Raw genomic sequence first — 18,755 nt, forward strand, 5'->3', positions numbered from 1 at the left:
TTCCAAAATAGAAGCTATAAACCAATCTATAGCAAGTTCATCTAAAAAAAGTGGAGAGATAATCACCCAACCAAATGGTTGTCATACACACCCCACATAGGTGATTGCTTTATCCAATCAGCCCTATAATTAGATAAAAGGTTGTTCTCCAATTTGTCAGGTTGACTTTAACTGCAGTTTTGTCAGGAGATCGGTCTGTGACTTTCAACAGGACCACAAGAGAAGAGTAACACCTAATTAGGACAATAATCAAAGGTTTAGCCAGAGCATCACCTCTGCCTAGCATCCCAGCCTAGGGATGTTTCACAGGTATATTCTGCAAACTCAGACAAAACGAAACCTTGCACTTAGTCCAGAAGTTTTCTTTCCACTAAGTGACCAGCTAGGCAAGATCTGAAAAAATACACCCAGATATCTCACTATTGCAAAAAGAAAATTGCTCAGGACTGTTGTTTTGCTAGGTTTGCAGGAACATCCTCAGGTCTGCTCCGGTAACCAGACCTGCAGAGGACCCTGCAGTTAATTTCCTCCTGCACTTAAAATATACTTATCCAAAATAAAACTACATGAAAGAAAATGAAATTTCAGACTTGCTTGCGAGACAGAATATCTACCATATGTAGAAGACAGGTGCAGACTACGTAGTAGAGTTAATAAAAGCATCACCGTGGCAATTGGACATGACTTAGTAAATACTTGACATTCAAAGCTTGCATACAAATACCCAACGCACACGTTGACTATGACACAAACGCAGACAGCTAACAAATGAAGGTCTTTATTTTTAGAACATTCATCCCTTTCTGCCCTCAGAGTCGACTTAATCCCTAACAAGCGGCCTCACAGCCCGGTGGTTTACCTTCTAGGATGGATGAAGCCTGCACGTGCGAGTGAAATCACCAGCAGCAGACAAGGGGCAGGGACACTGCAGAAACCCCTGTGCCCACGGGCAGCAGCAATGCGGCTGTAACATGCAGCGACACGGTCCGTTTGCAAAATGGTGCTCCCTGGCAAGAAAGCAACTGCTATCAAAGTCATGGCATCACAGAATCACAGACTGGTTTGTGTTGGCAGGGCCCTTAAAGCCCATCTAACTCCAGCTCCTGCCCCGGGCAGGGCCACCTCCCCCCAGCCCAGGTTGCCCAGAGCCCCGTCCAGCCTGGCCTTGAGCCCTGCCAGGGACGGGGCACCCACAGCTGCTCTGGGCAGCCTGGGCCAAAATTTCTTCCTAATGTCTAACCTAAATCTACCTCTTTCAGCTTAAAGCCATTCCCCCTTGTCCTATCACTACACACCCTGGTAAAAAGCCCCTCTCCAGCTTTCCTGTCAGCTCCTTTAGGCACTGGAAGGCCACTACAGGGTCTCCCCAGAGCCTTCACTTCTCCCAGCTGAACAACCCCAACTCTCTCAGCCTGTACCCATAGGAGAGATGCTCCAGCCCACTGATCATCTTCACAGCAGTGTCACCTAAGCTCCTGCCCAAATTCAACATCCATGTGTTGTATCCAAGTCCTGTGGGCAAAGGCAAGCTGCAGGAGCTAGCAGAAGGCAATGGGATGGAAATGAGCCTGGACAGCCAAGCCTGCCCCGGTGTGCAATCCAGCCAGCCACTGACCCAAGCTGAAAAGAAACTTGCCTCTCGGCAAGTATTTCTGCAGCAGGGTGTAACAGAGCCTAAAGACTCATGAAATATTCAAAAACTGTAGTTTTGACTTTCTAAATGTTATTGTTAGCCTTTACGGCAGGTAAGTGATCTTATTCTGGCCTCAAGGGGGTAATTTGTGTATTTCCTGCAGGAATCCAACATTCAAATCCCCAGTAATAATTAACACAAATCCACAGATATAAAACAAGGAAGGGAGCAGAGCACTAACTCCCGCGGAGACAAGGAAACAAACTCCCTTCTTTTTATATCCTTTATACCAGTAACAACTGTGGTGTGATTTTTACCATGGCAAGCACAAAACTCAGAGAAGCCTGAGGTTCAAGCAGGTTTGGGGCAAGAGGCTGGCAACCCCAAGGAAGGTGACGGCTAGTACTTGTTTATCAGTGTTACTCATCTTTTATTGTATAGGCCTGTTTTTAAGGCATTGGGAGGCTTTTTGACTCCTTTGCTCAGGGTGGAAGGGCCTCCACAGCCCTGGGAGCACCCACAGCAGGGGCTGTGCTGGTAAATGTGAGGGATGAGGGACATGGGGATGCACATCTCAGGGCAGCCGAGCAAACCCAGGCACCACCACAGCTCCTGCAGAGAGGGGCGAACAGTGGGGGAGGGAGACCCCAAACCGGGCAGATCCGCACCTGCCTCGGGGCTCACCACGCACTGCTGGGAAGGGGGTTAGATGGGCTTTTTACATGCATTTATGTGACCACACGAAGTGTCTCCCTTTCAAACCCCGGCTGCTCCAGCTGGTCTAGTAGAAAAGTTAACTTTTTGTTTCCTGGTTTTTGCTCACTTTCTTTTTGTTCTTGTGTCATTGGTTTGCTTTGCATTTCTTCCAAGGTGCGAGCCAGCAGGCTTCTCCTGGGTCAGCTGAGTGGAGGAGACCCACAGGAGCAGGTAGCTCAGGGAGAAACAGCAGGTGAAAGGAAAGACCCTTCCCTCTCTCAGCAGCAACACATGACAGATCACAACACAGCCTCCTTTAGATTAAATCCTGTCCCACTCCTCACCAGAGTTATTAATCCTGAATTCAGTCAGGAGGCAGTTCTGCCCATCCTCCTCGGTGAGGTTCCTCCCTCTGGAAATACTAGCCCTTGAAACACCAGCAGGGCTTGGCAGGGCCCCTGTCTGGTCTTAAGGCAAACAAGACTTGATTATCAGCAAACCTGGCATTCACTGTAAGGCAAATCCTCCTCCATTTGATAAGATCGTGTGTGTGTGTGTGTGTGTGTGTGTGTGTGTCTGTGTCTGTGTGTGTGTGCGCGTGCGTGCGTGCGTGTGTGTGTGTGTGTGTGTGAAAAGACAAGTGTGAAGCATTTGTATACACACTGAACCTTCATCTTGGAAAAATTGGCAAGTGCATCTAATGGGTGAATGGGCTGGGACACAAGCCCTGTGAGGAGTGGCTGGGGGAGCTGGGGGGGGTCAACCTGGACAAAAAGGGCTCAGGGGGGGCCTGGTCACTCTCTGCAGCTACCTGGAAGGAGCCTGTAGGCAGGTGGAGATCAGCCTCTTCTCCCAGATAACTAGCAACAGGACAAGGGGGAACAGCCTCAAGCTGTGCCAGGGGAGGTTTAGGAAAAATGTCTTCATTGCAAGGGTGGTCAGGCATGGGAACAGGCTGCCCAGGGACATGGTGGAGTCACCATCCCTGGAGGCGTTTAAAAGACATGTAGATGTGGTGCTGAGGGACACGGTTTAGTGGTGGGCTTGGCAGCGCTGGGTTAACAGTTGGACTCGATTATCTTAAAGTTCTTTTCCAGCATAAACAATTCTATGATTCTAATGCAACCATCAGTGGAACCCAGTGAATCAGGACAGTAACAGATCATCAGGATGATGATGAGACTGTGGGAAAGTTATTTGTAAACTCCCCTTCAAAAAATGCCCTAACAACAGTTAAAGCTGTTGCATGGAGCAAGCACTCTGATAACCGAGAATGTTTTTGCAAGTATTTGTATAGGATTGCTGTAAGTGATATCTACCTGCTGCTATATCAACTGCATAAACACTCTGACCATTTCATGTACTGTCCACTCAGCCACCAGGTATTTTACCAAGCTAAGCTACGTGCACAGACACAAGGCAAGCTTCCACAGTACTCCAGGACCGATGGGAGCTCTGCTTTGAGCTAGAAAGGGGTACAACTGTTTCTAAGTCTAAAACAAAGCCTCTGCATAAGTATTTTTTAAGATCAAAGATAAGCAAGCATCAGTTCTGCAGTCAACATCCATAAAAATAGCAGCAGAAGAAAGAGGCACTGTTCTCACTGTATGAGCTGGGAATGAAAGCGTCACATCCTTATTGCCCCTCTGCTGCCTGGGCAGCTTTGTTTGTGTAAGTGCCTTTTAAAGATATTAATTGAGGAAAGAGCATTTTTAAAGGACCATTAAAATGTGTTCAAATATTAAAAGAATAACTTAAATAACAGCAGTTACATCTGGCCCTTGAAACAGTTTGCATTCCTTTATGGCTGTCTGTGGTTCAGAAGACACCAGCCAGTGCCAGAACAGCAATACAGTGGCCCCACTGAGCTGGAGGTGACCCCAGCTCCCACAGCCACCCGCTCAGGGACGAGCCACCCCTCTCTGCAGGGAGGTCCCCACTGGGGGTGCAGCCATGACTCTGCATGCAGAGCCGTGGTGACAGTCACCTCTGGCAAGGTGAAGCCATGATCTAAACAAACTAGACTGCACAGCTGCAGAGAACGGGCAAACTTCACCTCACCTGCAGAGGCACATCTTTAAGAGGCAGCTTGTCGCACAGAAAACTACACAATTTACCAACACCACGTCTTTGTCTTACAGTTCCCACCTCATTGTAAAAAGCAGCTCTAATTGTGAGAACAACAAGCCAGCTCCAGCCTCTGGGCTCACTGCAGTACCTGCTGCCTTTGGAATGGGTGTGCGTGTGGCTGCTTCTGCAGCGTGAGCACAACCACAAGCCAAACAGACCACGGTGCCTACAGCCAAACAGCCTGTGGCCAAACCCTCAGAGTGCCCTTTCCCCCAGGCTAAACAACACTTCACCTGCCACATCCCTGTGCTGCCCCCGGCCATTTGCTCTTGCCTCTGTGGCATGGAGAGACACCGGCAAAATAAACTTATTTTTCAGCTGATGGCTCCCTCAGCCCAGCTCACCCCCCTGCCACAGAAGGGCATGTGCCCCCAAAGGGGCAGGCAGGGAGAGGGGCAGGGCTGGGTGGCTCTGTGCCACAGCTGAGGACAGGCACACGATGCTACAGCCATGAGTTCCCACACTCTTTGGGAATGGTCCTTCCTAACAGCACTTGAGTGACTTCAGGCAATCTTTGGCTGTGGGAGCTGCCTGCTGCCCAGCAAGGCAAGGGCCTGGCACTAGAGACAGCCCGGCTCCTACCCACGCTCGGACCACACTCGCAACACCCTCATTCTCACACCTAGGGGGCTGAAGTTAAGGATTTTTGCTCTGAAAGGCAACGGGAGTTTCTCTGTACCTCCTGCTGCATATATAAAACACAGCATGTCCCAATGCCCAGGTGTGGCTGGCTTGGGCAGTTTTTACAGGAAGGCTTTGTACAGCAGCTGCTTCCATGCTCCTTCAACAGCTCAGGGCAGAGCAGGACGACCAGCTGTTCCCAGCACTGCAGAAACTTGGATCTAGGCTGGCAGCGCATCCAAACAACGTGCCCGAGCCCACACAGCCATGCCTGCAGCCCCCCTGCTCCCCTGAAAACTGCAGATGTTTCCCTGAGCCTGTCACACTGCTCTCGGAGCCAGCACACCCGGTACGAGCCATTCGATGTGTCCGTTTAAACGGGATGCTGCCTTGTGGCCACGTACCTGGCCAGGAATTTGCTCATTCTCCGTGAGCTGTTCATTATGCTGCAGTACAAGTGTGAGGGTTTAGGTGCAGACACTACACTGGCAAAGCCCATTTTGGAGAGGTCACCAGGAGCGATTCAGGCATCCCTCATGTCAAGCGGCGCTACCCCGCTGGCCCCAAAGCTGAAGCCATAGCCCAGCAGCAAAAACCATAATCTTAAGCAACACGAGACAAAACCCAACCCTTCTTAATGCCACTCACTTATCGCTTAATTAGTGTCACATAGTAACAATTTTGAAGGCTGAGAAATAGGATCAGCCTGTCAAGATTAGGTCTCTGCAACTGCTTTGCTTAGTGAATGAGATTGTACCTGGTATCCCACAGCCTGAGGGGAAAACAGTGAACGAAGCAGTTCTATTACTTTTATCTCTCATTTATATGGCAAAGTTCAGTTCTCCTGTTGCTCTCTGGTAGGGAGCAGGACACTAAATCATGGGGGGCTTTTTTGAGGGCAGAAAAGCAAGGAAATCTAAGCCTTGTGGTGAGCAGTGCCACGCAGTATTCACAGGATTTCAGATAAAGTCTTGTAAGCACTTGTCCACCGGTATCTCTCTTTTCCGGAAACACCTCATCTGAGGCATGGTCACCACGTCCCTCTCTACACGCTGGTTTCTCACAGCCACGCTGGACCAGGTCCTTCCCGCTCAGCCCCTCGGAGCTGGGGAGCCCCCAGGCACCTGCCAGCACCCCCGGGCACCCCTTGCACGCCCACCCTCCCCCAGCTACGTTCCAAACCGCGTTAGGAGCTTATCTGTTGCAAAGCACGGGTGGAACACAAAGCGTTTAGGGCGAGTGCACGGCGCTCCGGCGCCAGCTGTGCAGGGCAGGGCTGGCGGGGCCGGTGCCCGGCTCCCCGGAGCGCTCCCGCTCCTGCGGCGGGGACACCGAGCGCGTTACGCAAGTGCCCTCGGCAGATGCCGCCGCAGCCGCACCGCAGGGAAGCAGCACCCCGCCCCGCGGCCCGGCCGTGACAGCCCCTCACCCCCGCACGGCTCCGCACCGCCCGCCCGGGCGCAAGGGCCAGGGGCGCGCAGCTGCGGCTGCGGCAGCGGGGCGGGGCGGCGCGGAGCGGGGCGGCGGGGACCGGCCCCGGCGGGGCGCGGAGCGGAGCGGAGCGGGGCGGTAGGTATTTAAGCGGCGGGGCGGGCAGCGCTGGGCTGGGAGCGGCGGTACGCGGAGCCCGGCGGAGCGGGGGTGAGGGCCGTGGCCAGCCACCCCCTGCCGCGCTCGCCAAGGGCCCGCGGCGGCACCGGCACCGTCCCGGGGCTTCCCCAAATGCAGGCGCCGGTGACCTTGGCCGAGCGGAGCCGCGCACTCTGCGCTGCCATCGGCAGCTCGGTAAGAAGCGCTGGAGCAAAGGCCTCGGGGCTGGGGTGGCAGCAGGAAAGCCTCCGAGATCTGCTGTCTGCCTTCCTCAAGGTGCCTGGTGGTGCTACCTATGGCCTCCAGCAAGGTCTCTCTGGACTTGTTGCTGGAGATCTGCAGTCAGGTTTCCAGGTGTTGTTGCTCATACAGCTGTTGGGAAGGTGGTTTGCCTTAGCAGGGAGTCACTGGAAACAAGGCAAATGCCTAGAATTAAAAAGGTTGAAAGAGGTGGGGAGGGGTGGTGAAGGTGAAGGTGCTATTTGTACCGGTGTGGTGGCAATACTTGCTGTTTGCAGGTCTCTGCTCTTTGGGTTTCTTAGAGTTGCTGGTTGCTTCCAGTAATCCTGCAGTATGAAGCAGGTGCGAGAGTACCTCTCTGTTGTGTAAGCAGACTTGGGATACAACGGAGGAGAAATCCTGTAGTAAATGCTGCTGTTCTGCTTGATCAGCACATGTGGTACATTTTGGACTGTGTCTTTTAAAATGCTTTAGGAATTGGGATGTTTATCTTTTGTTTATGAATATCATGAGTACGGCACAAATAACTCTATCTTGAGAGCGATTCTGCAAGTCCATGGAGTGATTTCTAGATGGTGTGGTTTTGGCGGAGTAACATGGGGAAGCTCTGCACAGAGCATGTACGTTGTTTCAGCAGTAATAGGAGATGTGGTGAAAGGCTGCCTGGGGAGCAGCTCAGGGCCATGGGAATACTTGTTCCATCACCCCTGTGCCCAAAAAGTGTCCAGGACAAGTGATGCAGCGAACAGCAGCAAGACTTGGGTGCTCCAGCTGGCTGATAGGGAAAAGCAATCGTTGCTCTGCACTGTGTTCTGCCAATCCTGTTTTTGCTGAGCTTTTTATTTGTGCAGCAGTTGTGTACCGCAAGCCTGGCCGTTGCCCTGGTGTAGAGCCAAGTGAGTATTCTCCAAACCGGTGCCACAAAGGAGAGGAGCCCATGCAGCTGGGCTGTGATGTGACGCTTGGTCATGTCCCTGTGGAGGGGAACCCACCTTCCCCTGCTTAGCAGGAGCTCTGCTCCCACAGCTCCCACTGCCTCATGCGTGGGCGTATAGGCATGTATGAAGCACTTGAAGATGTCAGCAGGTCACTCCAGAGACCTCCTCCTTTCTCTTCACCCATGCCATCTGCTTTATTTAAAGACTACATACCCCCAGCTCCTACTGCTTTTCAGGAGAAATCAGCACAGCAGCATGTTGCAACTTTGAAAAGCTCTGTCTTGCCCTGCTGTCTGACAGGAGTATTTCTTGTTGTGTTCTCCCCCCAAAAAATGAAGGGCGGCTTGGCTCTCCCAAATTTCAGGGGTATCCTGCTATACCAAGATTTCTGCCTTCAAAGCTGTTGGCTCATAGGGATGAAGCGGCCTGTGAAGGAAGCTGTTCCTTATTGCATAGATGGGATTAAACCAGTTTCTGTGGAAAAAATGTGAATCTTCCTTTTTGCTTATCTGTTGCAGGTATCTCACTTTGGTTTTATGCTCCCCCTCCCCCCTTTAGAGCAATAACTGGCGTGATGCAATACTGCTTCCTTTCATTAGATCTCAAAGGAGATGCACTTGCACAAGAGTTTAGTACCTGTTTTTCACTAATAACTTGTCATAACTATGACAGTATTCACCTTCTTGTGGTACATATAACCCAAGACCAGCTACTATTTTCAGCTGCTTCAGAAATGACTCAGAGCAAACCAAAGGAGTCTGAACAAAACAAGAACTGCATTTGAAAGATCTTTTAGTAGAGCTCAAAAAATCCTAGCTATCTTATTTATAGAGTGATGTGTTTACACAACCTTCTGAACTTTAGAGTCTTTAAGTCCCCTTGAAGGATCTAGCTGATATCCCAAACCCAAAAAGTCTCACAGGAATGGAGGCTTGTCACCAAGAGCAAAGCCAAAACCGCTCTTAGATACCTCCTGGAACAGCCCTTCAAAAACTCTAAATTTTTAAGTATTTGCAACTTAAACCTGGTGCTGGTCTCTAGTCACAGATTTGAGGTCTTGTTTGGGAATCAGCTCTGTCCAAAACCATGTTAGTAAACTATGCTTACACTGGAAATACAGGGGAAGCTTGCTCTGAGATTTCAACCTGCCAATTCACATTTGTTCTCTGGCAGCACTTATCAACAACGGCCAGTTCTGTTCCACAGTGCAAGTCCTGTCACAGGGGGAGGACTTGGAGCCCAGAACATGCCCAGCCCAGAGAAAGCTGGAAAGGAAAGGGTCTGTGCATAAATTGTAAGAAGGTAGTTATGTAAGAAAATAACTGAGGAAATTTCAGAGGAGGGAAGAACAGAAAATTCTTTGAGAAATTAATTTGGCCTTGGAAGAAAATGGGACAGAGCTGCTCCAAGGGTGTTTTTGTTACAGAAGCTGCATCTTCTCCTTTCTCTGTGCCTGAATAGAGAAAAGCGAGTGCGCCAATATATTAGCCAGGCTTCAGAGTTAAGGGGGAGTTTATTTTTCTTAATATGGGTTTGGGTTTTTTTGCTTGGAGCAGCCTACAGTTTTTCAGGCAGCAGTTAAGGCATGAAATCAGTCTAACCATTAACTGCATTCAACTTGAATGGTTGGGAGCCTCTCTCCAAATCAGGTCCTTATGGATGCTATAGATCATCCTCTCCATTCTTGAGGGTAAATAGTTTATATACCACGCTTAAAATTACTGCCCATGTTGTTGCAGACCATCATAAGCTCGATCTGTGTATATAACTTAACTGAAGGAGCAAATGGTAATTCGGAAATCATCTGGGTGTTCTGCAGTCTGGGTGGAGAGTCTGACAAGAATCCATTTGCTCCAGTTACAGATTCAGCTAAACTATAGCACCAAACTAATGCTTGGCACTGCAGGATTACTGAAGAGCTGTTGAAGAAGCATGCACATAAGGACTAGGTTAGTGTTCAGAGCTGGCACTGTGAAAGTCTGGGTCAGGTTTTGTGCAGGTGTGGCATTGCCACTCCTGTAGAGCAACTCGATGAGTGTTTTGCTGCCTTGTTTGAAGCTGCGGAAGGTAAAAGGAAGTCTTTCTGCCAACAGCAAAAGGTATTTGCTAGACTCTTAGGTCTTGTAGGCACCATGTAACTGTTTGCACTTAAAAGAAACAAAATAGCACCTACATGCTACCACTTAGTTCGCCAGGAAAGAGGGTTAGCGTTTACAGATGAGGAAGCTGCTGGAGTTCATTCTTCTGAACAAGGTAAAGCAGAAATGTGGCTGAAAATGCCATTCCCTTTTCTGTCTTACCGCGTCCACTCCTCACATATTTTTCTACTCCTGGAAGATTTTTTTTGTCCAAAAAAAACCCCCACAGGCACAGTCAAACCATGTTCACCCACATGCAAAATGTCTGAGTCATGTTCAAGCAACAAAATTTTACCAGCTCTGAACTTCACTCTGGTGTTGCATGGATGGTGACAAGAACACATAAGAAAGAAGAATTCACGGTTCCTGTAGCACAGTGGCTGACAGTAATGTATGGGCGAGCATGCGATGAGGTGCTGATTCGGGAAGATGAATGCTGAGAAACCAGAGACAGCCTGATTGCTGCTGTACATTTTTACTCCAGAGTTAGTTATTTATTAAAATCTATATGTAAAGATGTTTACTGGTGCATACTTGTCCATAGTGGGAGCTATGCTGTGATTACTGCTGCTCTTCTCATTGACATTCTTTGTCTGGCATTACCTCCCTGTGAAAACAAGCTTTAGGGTACATTTAAACATCCGTGTGTTAAGTACTACAGTGACCTGAGGGTTCTGCTTGTCAGTAGGTAATAGGCAGCTTTCTAGGCTGAGCTGATGCTATATGGCCACAGGCCATGCTGCGCATGGGGAATCTGAGCAGCACAGATGCAATAGAGGAACAGACTGAGACGGTGTCCCTGGGAAATGCTGGTGTTCAGATTCTCTGCACAATTTTAACTGCTGCCTCATCTAAATTTCTTCCCAGTTACTGGTCCACAGGACCTGTATTTCATTCCTTATGCGCTATGCTTGGTGCTCACTGAATAAAACATATTAAAGCAAAGGCATGATGGACTGGGAATGTGAATCCCTTTGTCGTTCTCTTTGCACTTACAGAAATGTTTGTCCTTCTACATAAAATCAATGGGTTCATCCCAGAGTTATGTTAGCATTAAGAGGGACAAGACTGGTGCATTGGATCAATTTGGATAGTCTGAGTAACAGCAGAACAAACCCTTAACACAGTAAAGTTACAAATAAGTAATAACAACTACAGATAAATAACTTGCAGAAAGGAGAGATATTTCCATTCCCAGGGGGATGACTACCCATTCCTCTTCTAAGAGGTGAAATTACTTACATATCGGACAACTTGAAAATAATTATTGCACTTTCCCGCATCACACCTGCCATTTGGAGCCTGCATGTTGTAGGTGTTCTACATATGAGACCAAACACAAGCTGCAGGGGCTTGTGGCAGGATTTTATTTAAGCTCCAGCATGAGTGCAATCCCTTAGGATTCTGCAACACCCACCAACTCTTGCTTCTGTGCTATCACAGCAATTATTTAGCAAATGGCCAATTAAATATTTGCATTTGGGGATGGACTTATTGTTTGCTTGGTTTTCCTTCCTACCTTGTTTAGAACACTTGGCCCTACTTTACATTCAAGGGGGCTATCTCCAGCTCCAGGGTTTGTTTTCCCCGCTCTAGATAAACTTATCTAGACCTGAATGTATGTTGGAAACACTTTTTCTCTGTATAAGTCAACCACACTCTCCTGCTGAGGGTGTAAGGTGTTTTTCAAGCATTCTTTGGAAACCAGTCTACCCCAGTTTCCCTACAAGACTGTTTCTTTCCACAGGAATTTCCCAGCAGATGCATTTTGCTAGATGCTGTCCAGAGCTGCAGAGTGTTAGTGTGAACAAAGTCCCCAAACCCCTGTTGCTCAAAACAGAAATGATTTAGTAAAGTACTTAACGCTGGAATCTTCAGGTTACAACTCCAATCACTAGCTTCAACGCTGGGAACTACAGTTATTAATAAATAAATTTTTGAGATTAGGCATGCTTTTAAATGAAACCTGGGATATTTTTTATGATGATTTATCTTTTTCAGCTGCCCTAATCAGAGACATGTCAACAAGCCAGAAAAATAGGTTGCCACTTGAAACAATAAAAGCTGCTTTACAGGTTTCTCTTCTTGATTTTTTTGCTTGGAGGTGAAATTGCTGAAAATAATTTGAATATTGCTTAATGGCTTTAGAAGCTGAATTGTATTAATTTTATTCATAGCTGGTTGTGACAGTCCCGTGGCCTCTAAACAGGAAGGCATTTCCACAACACAACTGAATACTTAAATTCAAATTTGTAGACAAATGAGTGCTAAGTTAAAATTGCATAATAGCAAATTATCTCCTGTGCTGGAATATTGAGAAATGATGAGCTAAGAACACAAGACCCTTTAAACTCAGAGCACCAACTGATTGCAGCACTAATGTAATAAAAATCAGTAATGCTTAAAAATGTAAGTAGACACTCTCTAGGACAAGTCCTATTTAAAATACAGAAATTTTAGCCTCAAAAGTTTATCTCCTCATCTGCCATTCCCTTTAGTTATTGCTACAAGGTAATTGGCCTGGGTGGTAAAGCTGCCTGAGATCTCTGGAGCTTTGGGCTATTGCTTATGCTTAAAACTGGCCCTGAATTAATGCAAATGGGCTACCTTCAGGAGAGGTATCTATGTCACAGTAGCGCAGTGGATTCTTGTATCTCATTGACTCAGCAGCTGGTTTAAGATGGCTCTTTATTCTTTCCATCCTGTGTTTTCCTTTTATAAATTATGCATCTAGAATCGCATTATCCCAAGATACCCCTCACATTTGCTGCATTTCCAAGACAGTCCTGCTAACGGAGAAAGTCTCTGGGTAGGTTAAATGCAGTGGAAGTGTGTTTAGCGGTGAGGACAATGACTGTAATGTGACTGGTTTTCTTTTACTTATCTCAGCCTCTGTCATTCATTTGGAGACCGTGTATCCTCTGCATTAAGACTGCTTATGTCCTTGCTGGTAGTCCAGGGAGTCCCATTACCGGTGTGCCTGAGTGCTGGGGGACGGGGTTATCCCCCTGTGCCGTGAACTGGAAGAACTGAAAAAGCACAGGCTGGCTGCTAGGACTTGGCTACCGAGCTGAATAGAAATGCAATCCCCAGGCTAGAGAAAGTGTAACAAGGTCTTTGGAATAAATCAGAAGGTCTGCTCCTTATTTTAATTACTTCATACTTTATTCATGCTTCCCTCCAAGACAGCAACGTCTAATAAGTGATAGTGGTGAGTCTGCAGCCTGGTAGACTGGTCTAATATCAGTAAAATATCAGCCTGGGGAATTTTTTTCCTGTTGTTGGCTGTTCCTTATATCAGCTCTGTATTGAGATATACGAGTGGATGGGCCGCTGTGGGCAGAAAGCTCCATTAGCCTGGGATCTCTCCCCTCAAAACCACTGCAGCACCGCTCTGATAACCTTATAGCCTTAAACATCCACAGCAAGTGCTCCAGCCTTGCAGTTTCTCTGCATGGTGGTCAGGCTTAACAGATATTTACCCTAGAAAGGTATGAGTTTAACTAGCACAGGTATAACCCCAGTGTAAATACCATAATCCTAGATAGTATGAGAGGGCCCTTATCGTTTTCCTTTCAATTGTATAGGAAAGGGCTTAACCTCTTCATTGAAAAATGCTGTTCTTTTTGCAGAAAGTATAAATAGAGACACTTTTGGCTCCCAGTGAGTCACAGTTTGCCAGCTGTGCCATTTTTATTACAGGCTTTGCAATATTTACAAGGCTTTAAGGCCTCTCTTGAGTCCTGCCTTAAAACAAATCTTCTGAAAGGAATCATCTTCCATTCATACCAGGACAGAAACCAATGGTGGCCTTCCTCACCAGCCTGTACCCTTGCAAGTGAAGCTGTTCACAGCAAAGACAGTCACTGTTAAGTTTAAAATGGAAGTGATCTGCCCCGCAAAAGCATTGTAGGTGGCCTCTTGGTCTAGGAGATACAGGGAAGATGGAAGCGAAGGGAACGGACTGCTTTGGGAGAAGGAGGGGAAAAAAGATATATTGGGGGAAGGTACTGACGGTTGGAGGACACAGAAGAGGGGCTGGTAGAAAGTAAAGGCTGGGTGGGCGATGGGGCAAGTACATCAAAATCTGCATAAAATCTGCTAACACAAACAAGCCTCCCTCCCTTTTTTAATGCACAGTGTTTACAGTTTCACTGTGCTTGTTGCCAGCAAAGAGGTTGCATTCATGGGGGTGTTGAGAGCTGAGCTGCAAGAGGGGAACAGATGCAAGATCTGGATAGGAAGCTGAGGGACAGGAGGAGAAACACTGGGAGAGAGGCCAGCACATGGAGGAAGGAAGGGAAACAAAGATAGTCAGCTCCCTTATCAACAATGTTGGACACTCGGGGTGCCAATTCAATCAAAAGTCTGCCACACTTAGAGTAAGCCTGCAGTTGTTGCCTTCCCAAAGAAGAAGGGGCAAAAATCTATCTTACAGCACCTCCAGCAGGCGAGGTGTAAGCTAGTCTGGCAGGATGCTCCATTTGCAAGGTAACGGGGGAATGCTGAGCTGGCCATACCGGTGATCTAAAGGAAGCAAGATGGAGAAATATGGTCTGTCAAGGTGTGTGCACTTAACAGTGCATCCACTGGACAAAATTTTTACACATCAGTAACCAAAGTAAAGCTGTTACAAAACAAACCAGGGATCCTTTTTATTGGCAATTTGTCTTCCCTTCAGAAAATGCCCACATACCACCAGAATATACTGTACAGACTCCAGAGGCAGTAAACCACTGAATATTGTAATATATTTGGCCTGTATCAGTGGCCCATCGTTATTTTAATCACACACTGCAAATTCTCCAGTGCTACCTTAGTATTTGTTGCCTTGAGGGACAGAAAATTTCTCTTGCCCAAAACTCACTCCAAACACAACACCGGAGGGATGTGACGTGTCCAAGCATCTCTGTTCCAGGCATTTTAGGCAACAGAAGTGTAGAACGAAATAATACATTGGAAGGTTTTCCAACAGGACTGAAGTCTGCTGTGTTCCCTTTTACTGTGAGCTGACCTGGTGAGCTTGTGTGACCTTAAACTCAATCCCCAAAATAAAGGAGTCTCTCTACAGAGCCTCATGAAGTTGCTTATCATTCTGTCTCTGTGTTTTCTCTTAGATGTTTTTAGCCTGAATTTAAAGATGATGTAAAATACTGAAAAGCAATTTTAACAAAAAACAGTGGAAGGAAAACCCCATTTCCTAGTTAATACTTGCTCAGCTGTTCTTCTTTCTGCATGGAGAAGGGAACAATGAATGCACAAAGGTATTACCTAAGAGAAAAACCTTTCCTAGACTTGTAACTGGCATTAAATACTCTTTTAATCAGTAATGTATCTTATTTCTTTGGAATGAGTGGCAAAAACTTCTGCTATTTGAGATTACTTTTTTCCCTCCCTTTCATAGCTTGTCTTTTCTTTATTCCCAACAATTGCAGAATAAGAATGAATACCAGAAGCAGAGTTTTTACAGAGCAGTTCTTTTAATCTCATCTTTATTTCAGAGCATATGAGTCTGCCATCCACCTTTGTGGAAGCTGGCCCCAAACCTTCCCTTTTAAATGTGTGTCTCCCTTACTTCCACATGTACCCTGTGCCTTTGTAAGCTAATGCAGTTTTAATTCCTACTGCAAAATGAATAGCAAAACACACTCATAATCAGAACGCAGGACGTGAAAGTGCCTAACTGATACTGCTTCAATAACTGCAAGCAGCAGGCACTAGCGATAAGCATTGTTTTCCGCTGCTCCATGGCAGCAGAGGCTGGTGATGGCACTGATGCATTATTTCTATTTGAACTTTATTTTATGTAACAATTACACATATTATCAAATTTGAAATTATGGTCATTGCATCATTGTTTAGTTCCATGACTTCCTTCCCACTGCAGCTGTAATCCAGACTTCTCTATCATTACAGGTCATCTTCTCAAAACCACTGAAAGCTGAAGATGGATATTAAGCATGTGAAGGACTATATCTATTGGCTGTACTACCAGTACCTACTGATCACCTGCAGCTACGTCCTGGAGCCCTGGGAGCGATCCATGTTCCACACCATCACTGTGACTGTTTTTGCTATGGTGGTGTACACGGCTTATGTCTTCGTCCCCATCCATGTCCGCCTGGCTTTTGAGTTCTTCTCCCAGATATTTGGAGAGCAGCCTGAAAGCACGGTTTCCATCGTGAACTGAATTTGCCAGAGTAGGGAACAGCAGCTTTTGCAACTTGTGAGATGCAGTGTCTTCTTCACTTACATGTATTAATTCTGAGGCATTTTTGCAGCTGTGAAAATACCATTTTCTCTTACAAAATAAGCCTGCTTAATTCCTGTAACTGAAAAGCAGAATAATGCACTGACTACTAGCTGCACAGTTCCCATTAAAAGAAACACAGGCCAGCTTTTGCTGTGAGAAAATGAAAAACATCACTTGGAATGCCACGTTTACCTAATATTCAACCGGCTCCCACTTTCAGCACCCTAATTTAATCACACTGGCACATATAAAACAGCAAAGACCGTTTATGATGGCTGTGAGGAGCGGTACTATCCTCATTATGCACTAAGAAGTTCTGCCAACAGAATTCAGTGGCAAAACATACCACGCCTTCTTTGACCCAGGTTAGAGAATATAAAGACATGAATATAATACAGCATGATTTGAGTATTAATATCTGGCTGGCTATTGACTTCTGTTATTTAATGGATGGCAGAGGAAATGAGAAGCAAAAGTAATAAGAGTATGAACTTGAATCCAACTTTTTGCATCAAAGTTGCTTCATCTGAGTTTAGATAGTCTAAGATAGTAAAAACATACTATAGGTAATCTTGCAGTTTACTGAAAATGACAGAAAGACACAGAACTGGCTCTGTTTCAGTGCACTTCTGCCTTCTCTGATCAAAAACCGAGACATCTTTTCTTTCTGCTCATATCCACCAAGGCAAGCAAAGTGCATGTCTGCACCAGAGGAAGACAATGCAGAAAACAGCTGAAGTAATATTTTCATAACTGCAGGGAAGTCTGAGTGCTTAAAGAGATCTCCTTTATAAAGAAGAAATTAGATTTATTATAATTGCCTGTAGGGAGTTTCTTGAACAATGGAAGTTTTGTTTGGTTTTCACTCTACACCTAAATCAAATGTGAATGCCAAATCATAAGCTATAGCTATACAGTGCATGTATCTAACAGCTGATGCTACTGTTATTAGAAGTGAGAGGTGCAAAATGTAAATAGCTTTCAAATTATGTTTGCACAGTTATAGGATTATAAAAACCCAACTCATAACTTCTTTACCAAGCTGCAGTGGGGTCCTGCATGCTTAAAAGAACACTGTTTGGAAACTGAGACATGTTTTGACGGTTGAACAGATCTGAACATGTGTATGCAGTTTTTTCAGAGAAAAATAAAATTTTATTCATCAGAAATAACATTTCAGTGCATGACTCTGCTCTTCCTGTGTTTTCTATTTGTTCATAAATACCCAGGATGTGTGTGGGCCAGGCTGACACCATGGCAGACAGGCTATTTTGTTGCAAATGTTTCAGGGTAACATTTCATACCCCCTTAAATAAACCCCTGTGTGGACTGCCATGGTCATCCTCCAGCCCAAGACCTCTCCTCCCTCTGGTGGTGGGGGGGGAAGAAAAGAAAAATACTAGAAAGTTCATCACAGATCCTGCTCTGCGGACCTGCTCAGGAGGTACTGAAGGCAACTCTTAGGGATGCACAGGTCTCCTGCTTGTCAGAGGCCATGTTCATCATATCCCACTTCCTAGCTGTGTTCAGGTTCTGGCTCACACCTGAGGCATTTGTTCATATTGCCAATACAAGCAGATCATGGATGCGCCCGAATTCTCTTGCAGACAGCCACTGATGTGCTTCAAATTATGGCAATGAATACCTGTGTATGCTGGTGGCACAACAATTGAGTCGTTTAGGCTCATACAGGAGCCAAAGGCTTAGCTGTTGTATCAGTTTAATCACAGCTGCTAACCTGCAAATATGAGGTACCAAGCTGTAATCACACTTATAGTAATAAAGCACTGGAGGAGACAAAAAACATTGAGTACCTGTGCAAATTTCTGTGATTGCTTTCATAGAATAAAAGTAACAGCCCAAATGTGGGAGGTGAAAAAGTTGAAATATTTACTTAGGAAGTTGCTGCTTGACCCAAAAATACTTCCCAATATCCTATCCTCAAAAGATTCTACTAGATAATGTCACGATGTAAATCTCCCCATCAATCCTGTTTCCAACATCATCTTCTTTTTTTAATTTCTCAGAAAGGTCATTTGTTCCCAATGGCACCAAACACAACTGACCTGCTTTTTGGAGTATGAGAGAAAACACTTCCTTACAGGTATGCAAAGGCTGGGTCTCATATCTCAAGAAGCACACACCCCGATACAATGTTGCTATTTAAACATTTAACTTAAAGCAAACAGAACAAGCAAACAGCTTTGTTCAGGAAGAGGGAATTTCCACTGACCTCTCATGGTGGGATTCTTGCAAAGCACTTCTCTTCCTTATTCCGGTTATCTGTGTTTAGCTGTGCAGGAGGTGCTCGAAAGAGGGAGGAAAAGAGCAGCAGTTTCTCTTTGGGAGGGTCCCAGCAGACTTACTTAAGTGAAAACACTTTTTTTGTATGCGTTCTTCAGCTTCCTTACTGAATTCTAAAGTTTTTGGGCAAGAAGTATTCACCAGGAAGGAAAGAGACAGCTGAAAACAACCTCTCTCTGCTAAAAAGCCTTTTGAGATTTTCCCAACCCTTT

At 46.2% G+C, this 18,755-nt stretch overlaps 1 protein-coding gene across 3 annotated transcripts; it reads left to right on the plus strand.

The window, feature by feature from the left end:
• Positions 1-6,286: 6,286 nt before the first annotated feature.
• Positions 6,287-18,003, plus strand: SPTSSB (serine palmitoyltransferase small subunit B). 3 transcript variants are annotated; one of them, XM_055723775.1, is made up of 2 exons: positions 6,287-6,649; positions 15,903-18,001. In XM_055723775.1, exon 2 carries the CDS (start codon positions 15,934-15,936, stop codon positions 16,174-16,176), a length of 243 nt encoding a protein of 80 aa, XP_055579750.1. In that variant the 5' UTR covers positions 6,287-6,649; positions 15,903-15,933; the 3' UTR covers positions 16,177-18,001. The 3 variants fall into 3 exon arrangements, with proteins under 3 accessions (XP_055579750.1, XP_055579751.1, XP_027662506.1); XM_055723776.1 differs by lacking the exon at positions 6,287-6,649 and adding an exon at positions 6,668-6,721 and having other exon boundaries at positions 15,903-18,003; XM_027806705.2 differs by lacking the exon at positions 6,287-6,649 and adding an exon at positions 6,669-6,865.
• The last annotated feature ends 752 nt before the right edge of the window (positions 18,004-18,755 follow it).

Source organism: Falco cherrug, chromosome 11, assembly GCF_023634085.1.
Source record: "Falco cherrug isolate bFalChe1 chromosome 11, bFalChe1.pri, whole genome shotgun sequence".
Classification (NCBI taxonomy): Eukaryota; Metazoa; Chordata; class Aves; order Falconiformes; family Falconidae; genus Falco; species Falco cherrug.

Excerpts from the sequence above, each read along its gene's own strand:
- SPTSSB (XM_055723775.1), top strand. The coding sequence starts at position 15,934 with ATGGATATTAAGCATGTGAAGGACTATATCTATTGGCTGTACTACCAG.